The 26,023-nt window shown below is 41.0% G+C and overlaps 1 protein-coding gene across 1 annotated transcript in view; it reads right to left on the bottom strand.

Moving 5' to 3' along the window:
- LOC137291811 (GRB2-associated and regulator of MAPK protein 1-like) overlaps positions 1–21,865 on the bottom strand; it is a 48,899-nt gene extending 27,034 nt beyond the window's left edge. The window contains exon 1 of the mRNA XM_067823348.1: positions 21,352–21,865. Coding sequence (XP_067679449.1) covers positions 21,352–21,652 — 301 coding nt within the window. The 5' untranslated portion in view covers positions 21,653–21,865. The remainder of the gene's footprint in view (positions 1–21,351) is intronic.
- Between the last annotated feature and the right edge of the window lie 4,158 nt (positions 21,866–26,023).

Below are 26,023 nucleotides of genomic sequence, written 5' to 3'. Positions count from 1 at the left end.
CGTTTAGATCTTTAACAGTGTGGGTTAATGACACAGACCAACTGATATTCCCAGTTCAATCCTTGTAAGCTAGTTTTGCAGGCAGAATATGAAATATCGTTCTTATTGCACTTTGATTGGAGGCAATGTATTGGAACAAGAACATATCATAACCATACCCCTAATATCTGTAAAATCTGAAACGATCGACATTTTTACTTCATTTCTAATATCCGCAATTTAGAAATCTACAAGTAATCGGTATAGTTTATTCACAAGAGCATGTTCAGATTAGGTGTGTTCACATTAAATCCAATCTCCAACATGTGGGCGTTTTATACTTCTAAAAAGGGAAACATGCTTGTGTAAAACTTAGTATTGTACAAACATGCGTTGCAAATATCGATCACAGATACTCGATGATCAATATCCAGGTGTACACAGGTACCTGCTGATCAATACTGGCTGGGCGAGATGACATCGAACGAGTTGGCTAGAAAACTGATGGCTTCGATTTCCAAGTCATTCCATGAAGTCGACGGTTCTTACTTATGCACCTCGACATTTGTAGAGAATACAGACATGTAGTCAGCCACAAACAGAAAATGATAATACGTAGATCAGTATTGTCGGAAATAGCTGACTACATTTGCCAGCAATATGACACCGTGTAGGTTTCACATCTTTAGTGTGGTAAAGAAGGATTGCTTGGATGCCGTCATTCTCTTCTACAGAGAGGCTGCTTGTCATAATCCTCGTAGGAAGTTATGACACGTAACCTCTCTGTAGAAGAAAATGACAAGATCCGTCTCTGTAGGAGAGAATGAGAATGACGAGATCCCTCTCTGTAGAAGAGAATGACGAGACCCATGCAATCCTTCTTTACCACACTAAAGATGTAATCTTCGTAGGGAGATATGACAAGTAACCTATGGGGGAAGAGAATGCGACCTCTATAGTCATTATCATGTTGGACTGACATCGTTGAACTGGACATTAGCCCACAATAGTCTTGACCACATTAGTTACTGAAACGTTAGCTTATACTGTATTTGATCGATCTTGGTTTAACTGATACTGATCACGTTACTCTTGGCCGCGGTACTTGAGTCATAAACGTATTTCTACGACTATTAGTCTGGCTTTTGTCAACCATCCGAAGTTCTTTAGTCACAACCACTTTAATCTGGACCTCCTACGTCTGGACAACATTAGTCTGCATCTCGCTATACCGAACTTTGATACTCTGGATAACGTTAGCCAAGGCTGTGGTATTCATGACTCGGATAATTGTAACCTTTAAAACGATTTAAGAAGTTTATCAAGACAACTGACAGGAATAGTGTCATTTGATTAATTCCTACCACGTACATCTAGTCATAGATTGTTTGGTTCACCCAGCAGAAGTTTTCTCATGCAACTCCAAGCCGTGCATTTCACACTATCCTGGTGATACTGGACAATCTCCAATTTGCTGATCTGCGCAATGTCTACAGAGGCACATACCCTAAACATAAACGTATTAATATCTTTTGTCAATCGCATCAGCTACATCTCCATGTGCTTTGAAACACACACAACAAATTGTACACGACCTCGTATAAACATTATCAATCATGTAGATGCTGTTGACTTAAATATCAAAACATTGTAAGGCTGCCATTAAAAACATTACCAGACTTTCTAAGAAGCTTCGCTTAAAGATCAAAGGCAACGACAATAGTCTATCAGGCGATAACGTACACATTATGTTGTGTTCAGTAAACTGACAACAACAACTTTACCTGACTATCCAGGGTGTGTCGTGCCATCTCCACAAAACCCGTTTCACCAAACGCGACTGACTTGATGCAGCTTCACACTACAAACCAACTGCCTGAACCTTTGCAAATCTTTGAACTTAAAATTTCAAAAGTTCAAATTTATTTTAAGCGTTAAGAATATTTACCAATATCCATTTTAAAATAGAACACAGCTTACCTGTAAGCCGCGTCACAAATACCTGCCGGTCCGATTCTACCACCGTCTACGGTGATAATCACCTTAACATGGGTCAGGCTTGTTCCAGGGCGCCCCAAAGCCCTTTCCCACCCCAGTCGCACACCAAGTCACCCCACGTTCATCTGGAAGCGACAATCTGTCACCTTTGCCAAGCACCAATCTGCATCCTAAAAACCAATTCCGCGCACTGTCCAAAATACCTTTACAGGTCTGCGATTCCAAAAACTGTTCTGCACGTCCTCTTCCGTCAACGCGTAATTCCTGCTTCCTTGTACCTGACACCTGACTCCCCGGTGTCACCCCCTGCTTGACACATGGGCAACGAAATCCCCATCAGCAGCCTGCATAACACACCGGAACGGCGGAGGTGACGTCCGTTCTTTGATCAACACAACGTATTTACGGGTTTCTTAAGTTCGCATGCTTGAAACCTTTGGGGAAAATTTGACATCTGTATTCGATGACGTTACTTAGAACGATCAAACCCTAGATCATGGGTGTTTGTTCACAGATACGATATAGGATGGACGTGGTGCATGTAGCTAGGGACATGCTGTTGAGCGCGGTGTGGGTGTTTATAAAGTGCATCATATGTTTGTCTTGTAGAAGGGAGTTCGATGCTACGTGCAAGATATAACATTCAAAAAAGGTAGGAGATGTTCCATTTTGCGAGCGAACCACTAACCAAAGCCGATGCATATGAGAAAATGTAACATGTATCCATACAGGTGAAACGTTTCTAAAGGAACGGAATATAGTGTCACATTTGGCTTCACCACTTGCATTTTAATAGTTTTATCCAATATCCCTACTTTTCTATTGGTTGAGTACGGATGATTATACGTAAATGTTGGCTACCAGCTCTGGTGATGTCACAACCGTTCCACTTTTCACCCTGTATTAAAAACGGAGGCAGGGTAGCAGCCTGGTTAGAGCTTTGCTCGTTATGCCGAAGACCCAGGTTCGATTCCCCACATGGGTACGAAGCGTGAAACACATTAATAGCATCTCCCGATGTGACATATACTGTTGCGCACATCGCATTTCTTTCCTCGTTAGTGGGTTAACGCCCCACTAAGCATCATTCGGGCTATATGACGACTGTCTGTAGTTAATCAGGTTTTGATCAAACAATACAGTGAACGACACTGGGATGAACAATACACGATGGGGGTAGAAACGCAGTTAACTAAGTCCGCGATTTTGACCGTCCGATCCATCATGTCACGGGGGCTGTTGCTAAAACGTTCACTCGTCACGCCGAAGACCCAAGTTTGATTCCACACATGAGTACAATGTGTGAAGTCCTGGTGTTCCCACTTTGATATTGCTGTAATATTATTAAAAGCCGAGTAAAACTAAACTGATTCACTCACGCATCAGACCTGCGAAGATTCGGGTCCTCTGTAACCCATGCTTGTGGTAATAGGCGACTAACGGGATCGGGTGGTCAGGCTCGCTGGTTTGCTTGACACTTGTCACCGTATCCCAGTTGCGAACAACGGTGCTCAGGCTGTTGATCACTGGCTTGTTTATTATTTACAGATCGACGCCATATAGCAGAATGAATAGGCGCTTAACAACAACAAACCAAAACCAAACCACTCATTCTTTATGTCGCATCTCCCGCTCAACACCCGGCTGCTGGGGGCTTCAACAAAGAACTGTTTTAAGTCAAATTCAAAACCTTTTCAATCAGAAGGCTTTGCAGACATTTCCTGTGAACAAATTCACAGTCAGGTACCATGAAGCAAACGCTGTGAATATTCATCTAGACATATCTGTTCAACATTCCCAAGACGGTTGCTAGCAGAGGTGGAAATCAGTTTGACATTCCATTCTAAACTTACCGGCACCTGACAATGGTTTCACCGGGTAAGTGTTTTTTCAAGATTAGTTGACAAGCTGAATATATATTTAAGTGAACGAGATGCATTCAGGGCACTACATTTGATACCCCAGATACCATTGTTTAATTGTCTAAACAAAACGGGTAAATTCTGGAGATACTAATGGTATTCCACTCTAAACCTATCTCGCACATTCATGACACTTACAACGCCCCTACCGTTATTCTGTGCAGAACTTGTGTGTACCTGTCTGGGTCAAATACGTACTGTCTGTTTACAGTTTCAGTCCACCCAAAAATCGCGTAGGAACATAGGGTCGTTTTTTTTGTAACTTTTAACTATATCATTAGAAATTGGCGACTAAAACTATGCTGTCAGTTGATAATTAAGAGTCACCATAGGGGATGAGAGCGGGTAATTTAAGCGAAGCGTAACACATTAACGCATGACCTGATTCTGTGAGTGAGTGAGTGAGTTGGGTTTCATGCCGCTTTTAGCAGTACACCAGCAATATCACGGCGGATGACACCATAAATGGGATCGACACATTGTGCCCGTGTTGGAAATCTAACCCTGCCCTCCGACATGACGAGCGAACGCTTTAGCCGACAAGGTTTTTCGTCCGACCCCCTAATTTTAGAAAGGCTGTAGTGCAACTCCGGGGAAAAGAATGAATTCACTTGGTTCGGGAAATTGACAACACATATTTCCGATGGATTTGGAACCGATTTCTGAGAAGACAAACATCTACTGTCTTAGGTATTTGAGCTGTTGACAACTGTCAATCAAATGCCATAAGTGCCCTCCAATATACAGCATAACGAACCTATCTTATCTAACGAACTTCAGTTCTCAAACACAGAGACACTGTGCAAGTGAAGCGATTACTGAAGATTTAACACGTCTGGCACCGATCCAAATAAGTTAGTGAAAATGACAAAAGGCAAGGTCAGAGGTGAGTGAATGGGCATGAGAGAGGATATGTGTAAGCTTTGTGGACCATCCCGTGCTTAACATTCAATCAATCACGTTACAGGTGATAGATATCACGGCGGTGGTCTTAAAGGCACATTTTGTTCGTACTTTTTAAAAAAATTGTTTGAAGTAAGTTCAGGTACGTCTTCCTTCAGTTATTTCATGGGTGTGTACGTTTGTTTATTTGGGTAAACATTAACATAATCAATCAGAATCACAAAACAACAGGGTAACAATATATTAGATAGTTACACAGTAGTACATACACACGTGTGGCAAAAGCATGTCTCATATCATCATTTGCTGGACAATGATACAAAAATCTGTACGGAAACGTCGAATAACTTGGCTAAAGAAGTTGTTCATCCGAAAAAGTTTTAATTTAATATCAAAGTGTCGAATCATTTCTAGTTCTCGACCCACATCTAGGTGACAGTGGTGGGGCGGTGGGGTAGGTTAGTGGTTAGAGCGTTTGCTCGTCACGTCGAAAACCCTGGTTCGATTCCCCACATGGGTACAATGTGTGAAGCCCATTTCTGGAGTCTTCCGCCGTGATATTGCTGGAATATTGCTAAAAGTGGCGTGAAACTAAACTCAGTCACTCACTCACTCAAGCCGCGACTTGAAGACGCTCACACCTGTTCCTGCTCCCACCCCTATCCACCCGACCTTACCCTCAAAATGGTTAAAGGTGTCGTAACTCAAAATCAGGTAGGTAGGATACCCAATCAAACCTCGGATCTTCTCCATTCTGTCGTCTAGAGCACGGTCCGGTACATTCAGTAACAAACACATTGTTATAGTGTATGTTAGGCCTCATTTCACTTTGCTGACAATGGTACTCTGGATCATTGTTCCAAAGCATTATTCTCCTCGCACTCGCCCACTGACTATGAAGCAGTAAACAAGCCGCCTACCTTTAAGACCGACACTCCGAAATCAATCACGTTATCAGAGGTTGATAAGATCAATAAGGGTCAACGTTCAGTTTCCGATACGTGGTCAAACAATATGAGATCTCTGCCCTATATCAAACAGGTGTCGAGTTTCCTCGACAAGAATGTGCCATAGAATTGACGAGACTTATACACTGAACCCGGCGACAACCAAACAACGACTAGTGCTCGTCTAGCACTGCATTCATTATCTGTGATATATTATCCTCATGTCTTGCTCTCACTGAAGAATGTAATAACTTGATGTCAGTTCAGCCTTAGCAAGATCATGGGACAATCCTTTGTGAATTGCACTAAGTACCTGCCTAGAACCAGTTATTGTCGACCGATGTTTGCTATTTGCACACTGGGGCTTGTGTTAATTGTGCTGAGCTTATGTTATGAGGTTGGTTCATGCACTGTTTGCGACCTTCAATGTCGGACTCGGTACACGAAGATGTGCGTATAAAATATCTACATTCAAGTTTCTAAGCCAAAGAATAGACGTTTTGAGACATTTCAGTCACACGTTATTACCACGCAATTTATACATTTAACAAAGCTCTAGGTCAAATCCGAGCACATCTTTTCCCGCGATTACCTTAAGTAACGTACTACGACACTTGCTCAAACGTTGATCCGGTAATCCCAATTTTGGGTAGTTTTATGGTACGTCCGTGGAGGACAAATGTGACACACGAACTATTTTCGAGTGCATTTTCTTACATTGATTTGTGCGTTATATGCCGTTTTTTCTTCCGGTGGATAATTGACCAGGCTTTGTATGTGTTTGTGACGGGTGCTAGCTGTTGGGCAGGATGCTTTCACCTTCTCGCGAACACCAGGTGTAATCGTTATTTGATTGTTCATGACATAGTCGGAATACAACAATTCAGATATTTTGTATATGGAAAGATTCTTGTCGCTTCTATTACCCTTCGTACCCCCTACCTTCCTCCCTCCACCCACAGCTCCAACGACAGGGGACACGTCGTCACCGTCTGCCTGGAGTCGCTATACCCCGACAGTAGGGCTCGTTCTTTTCGTTACATATTTTAATCAAAGACGACTGGTCGTGGCTCTTTTCCTGCCGTTGATTTATTCATTTCATTTTTATGTCATATAAAAATAATATAACAGAAAATCACTTGCCTATGTCTTTAAGTCATAAAGGTCATGGTAATATTCAATAAAGTGTCATGGGTGTGTCCAAAATCAGAACGTAAATCCACCGACTTCCCTTAAATCAAATCCATTCGTAAATATTAAATGTTGGATTACAATATTTTAGACTCAATCACATTATAAAAAAAATCCATCCGGATTTGAATATGTTCGGCCTAATCTTTCATGAATCTACGGTAAACAAAGCAATCAGTACAACAGCTTCAAATATTAAAATTCATACACATATTCGCATTTCCCTATACGCCCATATTGACTGAAAAAAATCTCTAGCTTAGTCAACAACGACATGAGACAACGGCGTAAGCGACTCGCCAACATCAGACGAGGCGGGGAGACTATTCAAACGCCAACATATCACTACTACTGTTAATGTCTGACCGGCGGGACTCACACACTAATTTTAGAATTCAAGGAACTGGGAAGAACCGATGGTGTGTCAGAAATGGATTAAAGGACTTAAAACATGAGTCCTCCCACCAATGGCTGTTTCAGGATAACGGGCGTGGGTCGATTGATGCTTACAGATATGTCCAGGGTTTCGAGATTTGTTAGGGAAGTAATACTGTCGGATTTTTTTCCGTGAAAGGAATTTGGGCGTTGTTTTTACCCACCTTTTGAAAAAGGAGGCAAGAATTAAGAACCTTGTCCTTTAATATACAATGGCTTAATCAAATGATTGGGTTTTTTAAGGTTTAACACCCCTACCCCAACCTGTATCGACATTTGTAATAACACCAATATGGCAAAATTGTATTTGTTATAGAAGCAGTTGAGATGACTAGTGTATCAGATGTGTTGTATTTGTGTCCCTGGAGCGTGCAAAATTAAACTTGAGAAATACGTTGACAATTACAACTTGTACAATGGATATCTATGTGACAAGCTCTTCATCTTCATTTCAGGAAGAATGTCCTCCTCATAGTTTATCTATAGACGAAACAGATTAGATATAGTTTTGACATTAACACATGAAACACAAACAACAACAACAACAACAACAAAAAACAAAAACATGACAGAATGATGTACGATCTATCGTGAAAACTATCAACACGTGTTTTCTTACGTTCGTGCACGAGACCAGACGCGCTGAATCGCAGGCTAATGACTGCAGTCTGATTCGGATGAATCACAAATAAACACAATACACTAAGACTTGAATGACTTGAACTACTTTCACTTGCGACTGTCACACATCAGCACCAACAAGGACAGGGCAACCATGATACGCCATAGGGTGGTATTAAGTAGTAATGAGACAAATACAAATGACATATCATTTAAATTATAAACATGAACACTAACATCCCTGGACCATAAATAAAAACATTAGATGTACACAAGAAAACGTCTCGTGGTGACCACGACGGAAAAACACGACTTTTCCGACCTATTTGATCCTGCTGACTCATCAAAAACGAATATTTGTTTGGACTCCATGCGGATTTTAGGATGAAAACTGCTCATTTTAAAGACATGCTGATCTCCAGACAAAATCATGTCTGTACAAGTATGGACCTAGAACGTTTAATTTTCAATATGATGGTGAACAATCGGGCTCACTAAATCGTGAAATATGTCAGAGGATGCACGCGCTTAAGATTCTCTGTGAGCAGTATGTATAAAGTATGCCTTGCACGGGAAGGCGGGGATGGGGATGGGGATGGGAAGAATGGCGTGGGGGGTGGGGAAAAATCCTTTCTTGTTGGAATATGTAAGGGTATATACAATAGAGTATCTGCAATAATCAATCAAATATTCCGAACAGCAAAAGAAACAACTCTGGTTTATGACATATACGTTGAACGCTTACTTTTATGAGATTTTATTTGTTCTAAACTTACGTTTCTATTGGTGTCAGTATATGTGGTGATCGCCACAACGAATCTATGAATGTATTGCTGAATGACTCAATGCCATAATGTTGTACTGAACAATTCAAACGGCTCTGATAAAACCTCTTCCTTCAGGGCAAATGTGAAGCGTGCTCTGTTATCTCTTGTGTCGGGTTTTAGTGAACGGTTCCTCAAATCACTGTTATACGTCGCCTTAAGGCTTGGCTATCTGGGAGCAGTGATCCGTACATCCCCTGAGTATAAAATTGTCAAGGAATTTTACGAAATGTGTGTAGATATATATATTATATGTTTTATGAGAAGTTTTCGTTTACATTTGATAGTCCTCGCCACGATAACTATGGGCGAAAGATTTGTGTTATTGTCAATACAATTACAATAATGTACCACGATAATCGATATTTTGACGAAATCTGTGTACAATGTAGGATTCACACACTAAATAAGCAGAAGGTAGCCTCTTTCTTGTCACCGATCCGTGAAGGTTCCGGGGTAGAATAGGCCTTCATCAACCCATGCCGCCATATAGCTAGAATATTGCTGAGCGAAGCGTAAAACTAAACTCACTCACTCTTTTTTTGTCACCATTCAACTGAAAAGAACAGGCTAATATAATATCAATTGACAGTACACAAGATTCAAATGTGTGTATTTACAAACATGGTTGAACGATGTAGACGAGACCATCAACAACAAAGATCCCTAACCTCAACAATGGGGATGAGAAACTCAACAAATAAATAACACCAGATGACATACAGTCGATACTGTTTCAGAATACATTGAAATATTTTCGGATTACACAATCTGTGTATAAATAACACATGTCAGAATGTCCACATGGGCAACATGGCGGCCAAACATGACCGTGTACTTACTCATTGCTGTACCTCACGATCATGTAGAGCGATACAATCACAGAGGAATTCCTCACCGTTGGTAGGACAATACCGACCCTAAATCCACTTTCAAACATTTGTTTGTATGTTTGAAAAATTGGCATGTTTGTACAGTAACGTTTCAGAAGCAGATTTATTGATTATTCTGCGGTCGTATGGAGAAAACGACCCGTTGTGTTTTGTTGCTCAGTAAACTTAGAGCGTGTTTTTGATTTAAGATGGCCGCCATTCTCATTTATAAGAAGTCAATTTTGTAATGTATTAATGCATAAATGACGGGTGTTCCTACAGGAATGTGAATGTGACCCATTGTGGGAAAATATGGTGAAAATGTCAACAGATATTAGTGACGTACATTAGTATTTGTTTGTGTATTTACGTAGGTCAACAATATTCCAGCTATGTCACAGCTCACTGTAAAACCATCCGCCTTGGATAAGGCGGCCATTATGTACATTGACTACAACCACTACAGACACCTATAGATGAGTATGGCTTGAACGTTAAATAATGTAATTATTAAATCACGTTGGTGGTTACCCACAGTACTCGTGTTAAGGAATTAAACTCGGCGCTTCGGCCAGAGACCATGTACAGATAGATACAGGGTCTCTGCTTCAGCGAGACGATCCAACGCTTCAAGCATTAGGGTGTCTTAGAAGGATGGACAATGGCCATATTTTGACAGCCTGGGTGGTATGACGTCCGCTCGTAGGTCACGCGGGAATTAAACCTTAATTGCCCTATACGAAGTACGACCTTGTATGCTACATTCATTGACAGAAGAAACTGGTTTGTATCAAATGTCTTCATTAATGACCCACAGTTCTCTCTCACGCTATTGTATGTCCACTCGGTGCCCGTTTGTGCTCACGACTGCATTAAAACGTTCACGATCGATTACGTCACAGCCACAATCCTACGTCCAAAGAAGTGACATTTGACCCTCCTCTTGAGATCAGGTTAGATAACTCTATTCTAGCAACAAATAAACTAACGTAACCACGATCTGGGCTGGTGTCTTATTTGCCAATGTCCGGACTCAGATTGTTTACTATAGACACACAATAAGAGGATTTATACCCAAGACGCTTGACCGATCGCCAACCCTGTAATGTGATAGAGACAAACTGGTTCTTTGGCTGCTTTACGATATAAACGCTGCTGGGCTCTAAACATTAGAGAGAACACGGTCGGTTAATTTTCTGCCAACGTGGTTGGTAGTTTTCTGACTGTTGATAGGATAATGATTACTGATTGGGATCAATATATTGCATCGATCTGAGGGTAGTATCTGACCAAATATGGTCAGCACAGCAGGAAACGTGATGTCCCAAAGATGCAGGAATGTTCTTAGACGATTTTTGTTTCTGAGCCTGACGCTACAGGAATGACTTGATAGGACGATCGCTCAACTGATGTGGCTTGACCACGAGTCGTCCTGTCGAAACCTCAAGTGTTATAATCACAAGAGTAAAATTCACAAAGGCCATTTTTGTATCCTTTGATGTCTCTGAATAATGATTGCTGACGGTGACTTAAACCATACTCGCTCACCCAAACATCAGAGAGTGGAATTAATAGCAATGCACATCAGAGATCCAGGACAGAATCAGACAGTTTGCCCAGTATAATCATTAAGCTATCTCAGTGTGACTGAATATGATCGTACATCGACAGACTGGATGAATGTTTGCTGCTCATACGTGATTTATCTAGTCCAGACTAGACTATATTTATCCATAACATCACTGTGACATGCGTAACAATGTCATTCCAAGAGTCATTCCAAAAGCAGGTTAGTTGCTATGTTCTAACACTTACTAAGACTCTATTTGTTCCAGCAATATGATGGCGGGGGACACCAGACAGGGGCATCACACACTGTACCTAAGAACATTGGTTTAACATGCAATTGGTTCATTAATGTCAGTGTATCCAAATTACGTAGAACAATGATGTCAGTCACTGGATTGTTTTGTTAATCAAACATTCGCTCAGTTATTAAACACACACACAGGTACACAGACACAGACACACAGACACACAGACACACACACACACACACACATACACCAAAGTCATATGGATGAAATAGTGTTGAGTGCCGTGGTAAACAGTAAATCAAATACAGTCCCTGCCACCGTACAGGTTAGGTTGGAATACAGCTAAAAGCGGCTTAAAACTCAGTAATGAATGACAACCAGTTTCCCTGAACGTACTAAGCAGAATTTCTGTTCATGAAACAGTACTTGAAGCCTAGCGTCACAAAGAACCTCCAACCATAAAACAACAGTTACAACCCCAGCACAAATACTAATAAAAAATAGCACAAAAAATCTGCCAAAATGTTAGTGTGAAAACAAAGCGCCAAGTGATACATTCCACGTGTTACTATGCATACAATAGTTAATGACCATTCCGCGAATACAGGATATGATTTGTGTGGTCGAGATGGGGCAAACATCATTAGAAGCCTATTTTTTACTTTAGTACACATCCAATTTGAAAGCTGTTAAATAGTTGTATAACTTCCCTCTGTTGAACAAAATGCATAGCATGTGACAGACCTCGTGTTAAACACCACAAGCACTGGAACTAATTCCTTTATCAAACACAAACATGTTTTTTATAAAAAAGAAAAAACAAACACCTCACAAGTGCAATATACGGGTTAAGACGAGTAGCACAGAAAAAATGAAGGTTACGGAATAACGACTGGTCATTAAACATGTTGGTGATACTTTGAATCTACATCGTCGTTCGTTCTATCAGAAAGTTATCTTGATTTTTGTTTTAACAAATTCTGCATCCATAACGCAAGCAGACATAACATTCCGTGTGCTAATTGGAAGATGCGACAGGTATGCCTTGGGTCGATACCAATGTGAGTCCGACAAATAGGCCAACAAATGATTGTTCACAATCCCAAACGTGAACCACAAACAAAATGGCTGTTACTACAAACCACCGGATAAGCAGGTCAGTTACTCACGTTTTGAGGGGGATGCTGAACACGCTATAGCAGTAGTGATGCAGATTTACTTTTTGTTTGTTCAGGATTATTTTTGTGTTTGTCCAGGAATCAAATCCAGTGATATTTTCCAAGTGGTATTCATTCTCTGATCCTTGAAAAAACAATCGATCCCTCAGAAAGACTAGTTTCGGCCTTTATAAGTTACATTCACTACTGGCAATGGGATGAAGTAACCGTTTATGTACAATTATTTCAACAATCTCTTTGACATAAAGAATATACACAAAGATATACAAAGAATATTTCACTGAACAATCTGTGAATATTATACCGGCACCTTTGAAGTCATCCTGAACTGTTTTCTGTGAACATCGCATAACTGGCCGTAGATTTAAGGATAAAGTATTTGATCTCGAATATACTTCTATAAAATGTTGAAGATAAACTGTAGCACGTGAATCATTTCACAGTGGAATATTAGTTGGTCAGTGAGTTTGGTTTTACACAGCTTTGAAAAAAAGTATCTTAATAATTTATCGAGTTAGATTAACTCATTATGGTCGAGAGCCGCATACATGCGACATGTAACTCAGCTCTTAACAGTGAGTGACGCATATATGCGTCAATCAATGGGCAGTTTCTCACACCGAGAGCCGCATATATGCGTTACTAAAACGCACGTCTAATTAAATGAGTGACTCACAACGTGTGCCTTTACTTTTTTATCGCAATAAAAGAAGCTGAAGTGCTGAAGGTCTCAGAGAGGAAATAATTCCGAAGTCAACGAATCATAATCAGGGCAAATTTGGGATTAGAACTCACGATCACAAGATCACGATCGGAGGTTAAAATGTTGACATGTCACAAACGTAACACCCTTACCTCAAGGCTTGTCCGACATAAGCATGCCAGTACCAAATACTAGGATGTTCTCCTTCCAGTATAAAGGACAATTCTGAAGATGTTTAACACACACGCTTGCATCAGCTTTCGGAATGAGAACTGGCAAGTTAAATAATGCCCAAACGGCATATTGATCATCAATGCCGTGACTTTGCCCAGAACGCTGTCCACCAAAATAACCCACCTGGCAGTACTTTCTACACCTGTCCTTAAAAAAGCATCACGCCAACCTTAAACAATAGAAAAGCATGTAGGTATGCATGCTGACATTTTTATTTTGGAGTCTTCAAAGACGAATGGCAGTGAACTTGGAGACCAAGTTGAAGTGCAGATTACAGCCTATCCAGTTCTTGACGTTACAGACAAGGAACACATTCTCTGGGGGTGAATCGGAGAGAGTCACTATTGTGTCGGGAGGGCTGGTATCCTCTCGGCACCTTACATTTGGCTATTTTTACCTGGGGCCCTTCAACCCTCGGGGGGTCCGGGGAGCGTGTCACCGAGTACAGAACGCGCGACAGGGGGTCGGCGTTGTAACAGAGCCTTGTTTCGCTGGGAGTAAAACGTGACAGAGGTCCGTTTGTTCAACAACAGGGCAATAATGCGACTATTTCATCTTGACAAAGAGGGTTTCACTTTTCGCATTTATAACAGCAATGGGTGCGAAAAATGAATTTGAAAGCCACTGTACTGACCAGCTGGCGCGTGTGCTTTGCCACATACAGAATTACGGTAATAATAATCATGATTACAGCCAGGCTATTTCCGACCTTAATACTTTTATGTTATATTTCAGTGTGAAGACTGTATAACACAAACTTTGTTTCAGTCAGTTCTTAATTTTCTTTCAGTAATCTTTAACCCAGTTTTTCACCCATCTCGTTTCATTCGAGTGAGTCAGTTTAGTTTTACGCCGTTTTTAGCAGTATTCCAGTAATATCACAGCGGGGACACCACAAATGGGCTTCACACATTCCACCAATATGGGGAATCGAACCCGTGTATTCCCCATGACGAACGAACGCTGTAACTACTAGGCTAAAATAACTCCCCTCATTTCATTAGAGCACCCAGAACTTCAAGTGTGCAATCTATTTCTTCAAAGATTACTTTTCTGCAGTTGCCAGGTTATCACAGATATGATGTAGTCACTGTTTAGTTACGTTTCTTTTTTCAACGATGAGATAAATTTGAATTATTGAAGTTCTGAACAGCTTCCATTAACAGCACATCTCATATCTGGGACTACACATTCTCAATAAAACGCAGATTCAAGTACTGCTGTTGAGTTAAGCCTCACACGGGATTCGAACTCACACCCTCAGAGTCAAGCACCTAATCGCAAGCACAAAAAGTCAGCCGCCTAGCCCGCTCAGCCACCGCCACTTCTACAAAACTTGGTAGTGGGACAACTGGTAGTCTTGACCACGGACTTCGTGCACCCCTCTGATGAGTGTAAATTGGCATACAATTGTTTCCGAAATAGTTTCTATGAACAGTTAGACGCAGACGTAACTTCAATCCGAGGGCAGGGGTATGTCTACGGATGTGGAGAGGTACTTACTGTTATATACTCTTATAAAAAAGTAGGGAACCTGAACTTTGAAGTCTGGTAGAAAGAAAACCCAATGTGTATGCAGCATCATTTCAGGAAAAACACACTGAATGCATGGGAAGCACGTGTACAACGTGGGAGCCTCCTACACGTGCATGAATCTTGACGTTTTTCAGGCAGGTCGATAAATCACTGTATCTGTGCATGGTTAAGATCATATCACACACTACTGATTGAAAATTGCAAACCTGAAATTTTCATGTCATAATCCAGTCACCTAACAAGGGGGATAATTGAACGAACAGCTTTGCTTTGAATGAAATCCACGTGGCGATACATTCTCATACCATCCATTATTATTGTATCAACACTGATTCAATCCCACATATCTCCTAATTACGACAGTCGTACATTGAAAGTACAGTTCCCTACCCTTTTTGAAGAGTTTATTTTGTTATGGAAAACACTGATGATGAGGGCAGTTTGACACCAAACAAACACAACTCTACTTTTCTATACAACGACAGTTTTCAAGTATGGATGCGTCATAAGTCACGGGTCTCTATTTGTAAATAAAAATACTGGCATTCAGAATTACAAATGATCATCCAGTGTCTGGTTTTAGTTTTCTGAATTGGGTGCAACTAGGCCCAGTTCCGGGTTTCTGTCAGAAGGTCAAGGACATCTACCATTTGACATTCAGAAGAAATGTTCTGGTAAATGTCACAAGTAAAGCTGAAGGAAACAGTGAAATCGAGATAATATCGTGAAATATTTAAGTAATTTCCTATAGATGTATACTCAAACACACACTCCTGAATGTCGTCATTAATATTTCAGTTCTGATGGTTTTCATACAAACCTTGAACACTGTTGTCAACGTCTTGAGAAAATGTCAAGCACACACACACAAAAACCCAAAATGTCATACACAAGCAAAGGTATTGCACTACTCTCGTTCAAGGAGAGAGAAACACGACAGTCTATCCAGCAAGAACGCAGCTCATTTTAGAACAGTGGTTTAAACATTGTAGAGAGAAAACAACTAGTCCGTCTAGATTTTCATTTGTCTCCGACTAAGGGTCAATTATCACCAACTTCAGGCTTGACAGAAGTCCTTCAAGTAGTGGACTCGTTCTTTTAACACGCGGTATTTTGTCTTCAGGACAAACAGAATGTCCAAAGCCCAACTAACCATTTTTCCGCCCGATTTCTCTTTAAGTCAAAGCAGAAGTGGCCCCTTTTGACTGATGGGATACCGATGGCTTCTTATGTCCAGCTTGTCCTTGTGGACAAGCGAACATGAGGGACATTGAGAGAATAGAATCTGTAGTGTCTGTTCATCAGAACTGTCTAGGGCGATTTGTCACGTTCTTTATCAACGTCACGATGCTCTTTGGAGAGAGGGTGTTCCAGTTGCTGTCATGTTTATTGTCCGTTAGACCATCTCAAGGCAGCAGAACCACCTGCAGACATCCAAGGGACACGTAGTTACTCTGTTAACTCTCACAGACAACACCTAGCACAGGTGGGCAAAGAAACTGGGTGGTAACTGAGCCAGACAAACCTGCTGTTGATTGCACGGAAAGGAGTGAGTTTAGTTTCACACCGCTTTTAGAAATACCCCAGCAATATCACGGAGGAGAACGCCAGCAATGAGCTTCACACACTGGCTTGACGAGCAAACGCTCTCACCACCAGGCTACCAACAATCATATACCTGTCCAACCGATTCACATTTTCGCCCACAACAAAGGACAAGTCCGTGTGTGCGTATGTGTACCCTATTCTGCCTTGGAATCAACTCCGGATCAAAGAAAGAACGAAACGCACTATTATAGAATCTTTATGGTTCTGAGGTCGTCGTTCATATGTTTCATGAATAAAAAAAATCATAAACATATCTGCAAGCGAACATAAAAATCGTCAACCTGGCAACTGATTGTCGTTGATCCAAACCGTTTCTGTACGACTACGCATTAACACATCCAGGACAGTCACAATCCAGCTGCATCTACAACCATTGTGTTCATCTGATTCTCAGTTGACCTACAATGACCTTCATGGTCAGATATCAATCGCCCTTGGCGTTTTCCAGGTGGCTGTACTGCACAGCAGTCCGTCGCATAAGGAGCTGGTCACGGGCAATCCAGCGTTCCCGGGAGCTTCAATTCGCTATAGAGAGTTACACCCCTTAGTTACAACAGGCAGCTATGACCAAAGGTTCCAATCCAGGAACACCCTGGCTATGTATTAGGCTTGTCAGCCGCATGTTGGAAGTTTGACCAAAGTAAACGGTAAACGTCTGAGAATGGCGTCACTTTCCCCCAACGACGGGTTATGATATCACATGTAAAGTATTACCTACAAATGTGTTCAAGCAACTCAGTCGTATACCGACTCTTTATGTTCGTAACCAACAGACATTACCACGAAACAGAGTTCATCGAGCACATCTATTTTCTATCAATCACGCTTCTTATTCACTAAGATTGCATGATCACACACGTTGATCAGATCCCGGTGTCGTAATTATCAGTAATCGGTGGAGAGATATGAATATCTTGACGTAGTTATGATTAATTGGCACTGTTAGGGTAGGTATTGATCAAGAAGCCTGGTTTCGACTGAGATCTCTTTCGACGGTCTATTCATGTTCTTGATTGTCCATGGGGCTTATTATGGAACAAGAATGCTCCTGTTCAGTGTTTCATGGGTTGGTTGGATGCCACCGATGCGTCTATTGTGACTATTGTGAGCAATTTGTAGTTGAGCAAAACTGTGCTCCTTCACAATACTTTAGTGAGTGTGCGAATTTAGTTGTTTTACGCCGCACTCAGCAATATTCTTGCTGTATGGAGACGGTCTGTAAATAATAGAGTCTGGACCAGTCAATCCCGTGAGCAACAGCATGGGCATCGATCTACGCGATTGGGACCCGGTGACATGTGTCAACCAAGTCATCGAGGATTGCCCATCCGATTCCGTTAGTCGCGTCTTACAATAAGCAGAGGTTACCAATGGTCAGTTCTTCACAGGTTCGTCAAGGAGAAGAATGCAGTGAGTGCGTGTGCGTGTTGGTTTAAGGCGCAGACCGGACGATCCAGTGAATATAGTGTGAGCACAGAGTCATGCTGTAGGGCTATGACGTGACACCATTACACATCAGACCTCCTGAGTCTCATCTATAGACCAGCATAAAGATACTGGTGACCGATTCTGGTATGTACGCTCTCGGGGGTAGATTAAGTTTATCCTTCAATAACTTTTAAGAAGGATGGCTGGATACCACCATCACTGGTACAGGCCAAGTCGTCTTTCCATATCTCAGGGCGTGGTTCTCAGGGCAAGCGGCCATTAGTGTCTATTTGTGTTTAAGGAAGAGTTGAGGTAGTAGATTTGTTTCTCAAAATACCAAACATAATCATAATCTTAATAAATGAGTTTTATGCGGCTTTTAACAAAACTATCACAAAAATCTTGATGGGGAAAATAAAATGGTCTTCATGCATTTACTAATGTAGGGAAGCGAAGTCTGGCGTGACAACGCTTGGACGTAACAACAACCCTTCATAAGAACACATATGCCTTGAGATAATGCCGAGACAACATTCGTGGTTTACTCACTTTGCTTACAAAAACTGCAGGTAAAGCATGCTTACTAACTTTTGACTAGATCCCAGTTAGAACTGATGTAAAGTAACCCATGCTTGTTGTAAAGGGCGACGAACGGGATTGAATGTTCCGGCTCGCTGACCTGACTGGCACATGCCATCGTATTCGAACTACGTAGATCGATGCTCATGTTGTTGATCACTGGATTATCTGGTCCAGGCTCGATTATTTACATATCGCCGACATACACTGGAATAACAACCAACTAATTATACACTGACACAGAATAGCATACAGCCTTATGGACGTCACTACCACTATATATAATCTATTAACGCTTCAGTCCATCACACATTCACTTAAAGCATGTACCTCGAGGCAAATCTGTTCACACATTCGTGTAACATTAGGTTGCTCTGTTCGTGTTGGTTAAACACCTCCAGTCAAGCCATGGCCGCGTTCCACAACACGGAATTTTAAACAACTACAATAATCTTCTAAATTACAAATCCATTAAGATTTAATATCATTTGGAAGGAATAAACATTTCAATTTGAAATTGAGGAGCCGTTGTTAAGGAGTTAACCTATTTCGCTCAACTGCATTTAATAAGTATTTTTGTCGCATCCATGTGGAACGGGTCAGATGGGGGATTATTGAGACTAGCTAAGCGCTAGTTTCAAACATAGTTTGTATTCTCAACATAACTGTGATGACTAAACTTCCCACTTGCGATGAATCGGTCGTCCTTGAGATGACATATTTCGCAAACTCATAGTGTAGTGGTGTCAATGAAGGCCTTCGGTTCATTTGAAATCTAATCGGAGATTTGCAGGTTATGCCTGACTGAGCTAAAAAAGTAATTCTCGCCTTCAAGTTGTCAGCTTTCGTGTTGACATTTGTGTTTTCAACTTAACGATCATTTCAGACAAGCAATGGCATTTCATCAAAGTGTGTTTGCTTTCGCAGGTCTTAGTGTGAGAGAATATGTCAGTTATTTCTATTCGTTTTCAAACAGTGTTAAAACACATCGACACAACTAAGGATTGAAATAAATTACCATCCAAATTAATCTGAATAGGCAATCCAGTACTGGTAATAATCATCGAGGTTTAAAGTGACATTACTGAAGGTAAATACTGATTTACACAAATCGCGATTAATCAATCATGTTGAAACGTTGCTGTAGTACATTTCAGGGGATCTCCCCGGGTGGCGAAGTAATACGTCGGTCAATTTCATACTGACACAATTTGACATGTCAATCAGATGCCATTGAAATACAAACATGAAAGTGTTTTATTACGATGCAGTATTATACGAGATTAAATAGGAAATATATTTCAAACGAACCTGACCTTTCATAACAAACCGGTTACATACTCTATCAAGTATAAGTGGATCATACAGTAATTACGTTTTTGTGAATGGCATTAAAGAGTTTTTGTCAACCCCCAATCTCGTGCAGCACGGACTTAACGCGTCGTGGAACGCACGGATTTATGACTGGCGGTGTAGATTTCAACTTGGCTTAGTTAATACCTCTATCTCACGTAACAGCGCTGAGCAACCAGTCACCCGAGTGATTGATGCTATACCAGTGACGATATGCCAGCATACCGTCTCTGGTTATACTCAATAACTTAGGATATGTCTTTAATACGAATTTGAGTATATGAACTCATACACGTAAAACACTATACTGCTATTGATTACATAATTTCTTTGAACATGACGGAAACTGCGAATTGAGTTCACACTCATATGTATGCCTGACATGTTTATTTGACGAATGTATATATGCCCGTGATTTTGTGATCTTGTATCATTGTGTTGTTTTGTTTTGTTGTTTTTATTTTATAAAAATAAATTATGATGCCAGTTTGAAACTTTGTTCACCGTGATGTAGAAGTTGTTGAGGAACCATCACGCGTCATAATAGTGATTCAACCATGGACTGCCATGTTGAAATATCGTGTTATTGTCATTTATCTTACAAATAAAACGTGATGTGTCCCCACTCAAACAGATTAGTTGGCCTAGGAAACAATTATCATCTAGAGGAAACCACAATAGGAAACAGTTTTTGCTATATTCTTATACATGCTTCTTTCAAATTTCTAGGTGTGTTTTTTTTCAGCATGTCGTAAGACATCAGTGATAAAAGCTGTAGTTTCCTTATTCGCACACATATGACATCGAGTTATTGCAGATCTTGAGACTATGTGATTTGAAAATGCATGTCGTTTATGCTCTTGTGAATACGTGGTGGAGTAATGAAATATTAAATCAAGGTATAGATTTCAGTTTTTGTTAATGAAATTGCTGGAAATTAAGCAGACGACTAACTGCATACCACGAAAAGTCATTTACAACTCTGTAGGACCTCCTTTTCACAACGTAACCTCGACAAAGACTCAACCTCAGTATTGTTTACGAACTCTGTAGAGACCATTGTCGAGTTTACCTCCATTTACACGTAACGGTAAAGTTCTTCTCGATTGATGCACTCACGTCCAAGAACTTAGAACCGTTTCGTCACAGATGCACCATGTTTCTCATATTTGTTATCGTCTGCGTTCATCGTCTGTACGTGTACAGCACCATTTGACACTTACCTTTGAAAGAAGCAGGTATGTCCAGCTGATCCCCAGTCACTGTGTAATCATTGGCTCTTTTTTCCCACTGAAGTCGTCTGCCTAAAACAATTTTCCTCCGTCGAACTTCCAACACATGCAACACGTCATTTTGATCACTTGACGCCGGTATATATTTTGACAGATCCCCTTTATGTAATTTGACATGAAAAGGCAGACGACAGCTCGTCATTATTTGTCGTAAAGTCCTCGGTCGATCGTCCCATACGATATCTTTTGACACATGTTTAGGAACACTATCAAGCTTGCTGTCGTCCGCCATGTTGAATCAGCTTGACAACAGAACGCAACTACGTCCCATAGGTAGAATATGATCCGTCAGCGATCTCAGGTCGGTTACGGAGCCCGGGTCATTGTTAACTGGCTCCTAGCGGGATGAACAGCAGAGACCCTCTCTCTCTGTGACCTGGAAAGAGAATACGACTGGTCGGGTCTGTCCAACGGCGCGTGCCCGCATGGGAGATTGTCAATACTCACCGAGCACCTGACAGCCAACCAAATCAAGGGACCAGGTAAATACAGCGAGCCCCGACTTGCTCACAATTTCAACCGGGAACCGGTTTGTGTCGTCTGCTCGCAGGATATCCTATACCAGTTTACATACATGCTGAAGCAGTTTCAATTATTTATTCGATTGATTGGAAAACATATCCGTATTTACTTAAATGGTTGTTAACTGTTGTATGGCATTGTCTTGGATTTGACACTGTTAACCCGTGGATTACGGCTGGTTTGATCATATACACTACTCAACTTTTGTTAGGGATAATTTCCTCTTCCTAGGATACACACAACGGTTCCCATGATATTTTTAGCATATTTATCCCTAAATACAATGACTTATCCCTATGAAAAGTTGAGTAGTAATACAAATATTCGCATACATGTTAATATATCGAACATTAACAGTTTACTTAGAGGTCCGTTGTATGGCCAAGAGCTTCTATGGATAAATCTCCCATTTAATTCTTTGAAACACACACTTTCATTTCAGGACTGCAGTCCACCTTATGAAGGGGTCTGAAATGGCCCCGAAACGTTGTGTTTCAAAGAATTAAAAGAAGATTTATCCATAAAAGATCTTGGTCATACATACAACTTCTAAATGCCGCTTAAAGACATCATGGTCCGTTGTAGTTAATATATTATGTTATGGCAATGGCGGCACCAATATTGGTGATGTCGTTCATGTTTACACATCGTGTTATTACCGGTATACTGATAAACTGTCAACTAAGTAGCTCAATTGTCGGTGCTATAAACATGGATTATCTACTCAACGGTGCGCGTGCGAAGGTTGAGGTCACGGTGACTTTTAGCATTCACTTACCATAAACACTTTAGTCTCGTGTTCTCGGACAGTGATGTATCGTATTGTGCGTTCTTAAGCGTTTATGTCCTAGCCGGTGAGGTATTAATTACAAGGTACTCTAATGAATTCCTTTATAATCCCTTTTCAGTTTCTTGATGTGGGATACATGTCAGTGTATCGCTGAATGTCGGGAGATGGGTATGACTAATGTAGCCTGATGTACCCTGGGGTAGCCTAGGGTAGTGTGCCCTCACCGACACCCAGTCAGTATTGCTGGCAACACGCGTTCTTAAGCGTTTATGTCCTGGCCGGTGAGGTATTAATTACAAGGTACTCTAATGAATTCCTTTATAATCCCTTTTCAGTTTCTTGATGTGGGATACATGTCAGTGTATCGCTGAATGTCGGGAGATGGGTATGACTAATGTAGCCTGATGTACCCTGGGGTAGCCTAGGGTAGTGTGCCCTCACCGACACCCAGTCAGTATTGCTGGCAACACCCTCGGGTATATACACGTAGGATGGGTTGAGAGATAAACATGGATGGGGAGAATCAGATTTCTTAGGTATGTAAGAAGAAAGAAGATAAAGCAGAGGAATGTGGAGGAAAGAGAGCAGGGAGAGAGAGAGAGAGACAGACAGAGAGAGAGAGAGAGAGAGAGAGAGAGAGAGAGAGAGAAAGTATGGGCGAATAGATGCGCACAAATAGAATGTCCCAGAGGGGTAGTTCCCTCCAACCTTTGGACTCCATGATTTATTGTGCACCTTCTTCTCCAAAATCCAGGATCCGCACCTGGAGAGGGGGACAGGGGGACATGGTAGTCCCCACACAAAGTTAATATGAAAAGTTGTTCTTATACACATATACTACAGTACATGTTGACGTCTGTGTTCGAATGTCCCTCCACTTACTTGGTGCATGTCATCGTATTCCAATCGTTGGGTTCGATGCTCATGATGTTAATCACTGGATTGTCAGGTCCAAATTCGAATATTTTTACAGTCATCATATAGCTGGAATAATGAGCGCTGCATTAAGCAGCAAACAAAATCCAAACAAACAAATCACCTTCGTTACACGGTCTCAGGTGACAGATATATAATTATGTTTTCGGATATCGAAGAAGAATCATTGAAAAGTAATGGCTTAGCCCCTTTCAGATCATCCTCCCGTCCGTACCAGGGGTCCCACGCCCCAAACACCCTCACACCTGGAGCTATCTCACAGGTAAATGTTTATGTCCCTACTTAAGAGGCTATTCCCACTGAACACGGCCTTTTGGACCACTGGTCATCCATCCTTTCATACAGGTCATGATCTGACGCCGCGACAACGGCTACCTGCGGCCACTGTCCAAATCAAGCCGGAGATCACACACACCGACAGCCTACATGTTCCACTTGTAAGACGCAGGGTTAACAGGTTAACACGTTAACACGTTGTTGTAGGAATGTAGGCCCGGAATTAACATACATGAGCATAATTGGAATGAACGTATGCCGGAAGACACTCAGAGGTCACTGCACACCGGTCTGCACATACTTGATTCTGAATGGTTAAGATGGGATCATATTATTTATTAATGGCAGAATTTAAACTTAAAACTTTACAGTTCTTAATGCCATTGTGTATTAAATTTGGTAGGCTCTCCGACATTATTGGTGCTGTATGTATGGTATAAGCGTATATTTCATGCTGCACTATCATCATACTCTTGTATGCCCTTTTTGCAAAGAAGAACAATGAAAAGTAATAATTGAACTTAAGTAAATGTCGTTTTTTACATGTACTAAATCAACATGTCAACAAGAGAGTCATTATTAGAGGTTCAGTAAGCTTGATTGAACATAGGTGTTAATATATTGATGTGACAGAATGTCCGTATCGAAAAAGAATTCTGGGAAAATATTACAATTTTCGAATAATATCTATTGAGTACGCACACGAGTACATTTCAATTATTTGAACTCTAATCCGTTAGAGTGATGTAATCCTGAATCATCTTCACAGCCTGTGGCATGTAGTAGATTGGGAAAAAGCGACTGAATGCGATTTTCATCTAATGGCAGGTCTTTGCAGTTAGGCTAAACGATATTTACACCGTGGGCTACATGAGTGAAATGTACATTTGATATGGTCTTTAATTTCTATTTTGTTAAGAAAAGCAGGAAAATATGAAATGGGCTTACTGTTAATGCCTGTTATTACAGTGAATCCTCGATCAAGCCAGCTATTGGAGCTGTGTCACAAGAGCTGTATGACTATTCGGCTTGCGAATTATGCATTAAAGTTGTTTTTACACAGTATTTGCAATGTGTATGAACAACGTGTGGCCTTAGATTTGCATGTTAATAGTTTCGTTAAGGTGTGATCACATTTAGTCTGTCAAGGGATATGATCATTGTTTTAAGGACTTGTGTTATCGTGAATTATGTATGACAACCGTCTTGATAGTCCGAACTGACATATATTATTTGAAGACCCCCAGACGGAATACCCAGAGAGAGAGAGAAATATCATGGGTCTAGTTAAATATTTAAATGCGCACAACTCGCTACAAAGAGTGGCATGGAAGGATGCGATTTGTCTGTGTTACGCATTACTGGGCTCCGTCTCCTCTGAATTATCATTCCCAACCTTGGCATAAAGTATTCATAGAGTTATGTGGATGCGGTGTCGATGCGTTCACAATCACGTTCCAATGGGATGGCGCTGTTTAATGGTGAATTCGGCGATGATATGGTATAATTAATACCCGTGAATTCTGTCTGTCCACATTGTCTCTCCCTGTCTTCTTCTCGACCTCCATCTGTCGGTTTAATGTTCTCGTAAAATATTTTTTGTCATCCTCATTCTCCCTTTTATTGTTTGTCTGTGTTTTCAGGTTTCTAATTTACTTTTCACGTTGGACGACTGTCTCTTGTTTGTTTGTCACTACGTGTCTCTTTTATAAATTTTCTGCTAACCGTCTCCTTCATCGTACAACGATACCCTCCTACGTTTATGACAGTTATTCAAGATTCAAAAGGCATGAAATATAATTCCAGATACGCACATGGAAATATCAATAATTTAAAGTAAAAAAGAATCAAGCAGAAACGAAGAATTGTAATAGATATGTCATGTATGGTTTGAACAAGGTGAGCTACGGAAGAATAGGTCACACCGACTGTCATCCTCATCCCCATCGTCTCTTATGTTGTGTAGTTGTGTAGACCAGACACTGCATGGTGTATGCATAATGGCCATGAAAGGGGTCGCACGGTGTCACGAAAGGTCAGTAGAGTAAAGGCCATTATGCGATGAGATTATAATACTAA

Source organism: Haliotis asinina, chromosome 7 (genome assembly GCF_037392515.1).
Source record: "Haliotis asinina isolate JCU_RB_2024 chromosome 7, JCU_Hal_asi_v2, whole genome shotgun sequence".
NCBI lineage: Eukaryota > Metazoa > Mollusca > Gastropoda > Lepetellida > Haliotidae > Haliotis > Haliotis asinina.
The sequence above is the reverse complement of the archived record's forward strand: the minus strand, read 5'-3'. Positions and strand labels throughout refer to the sequence as shown.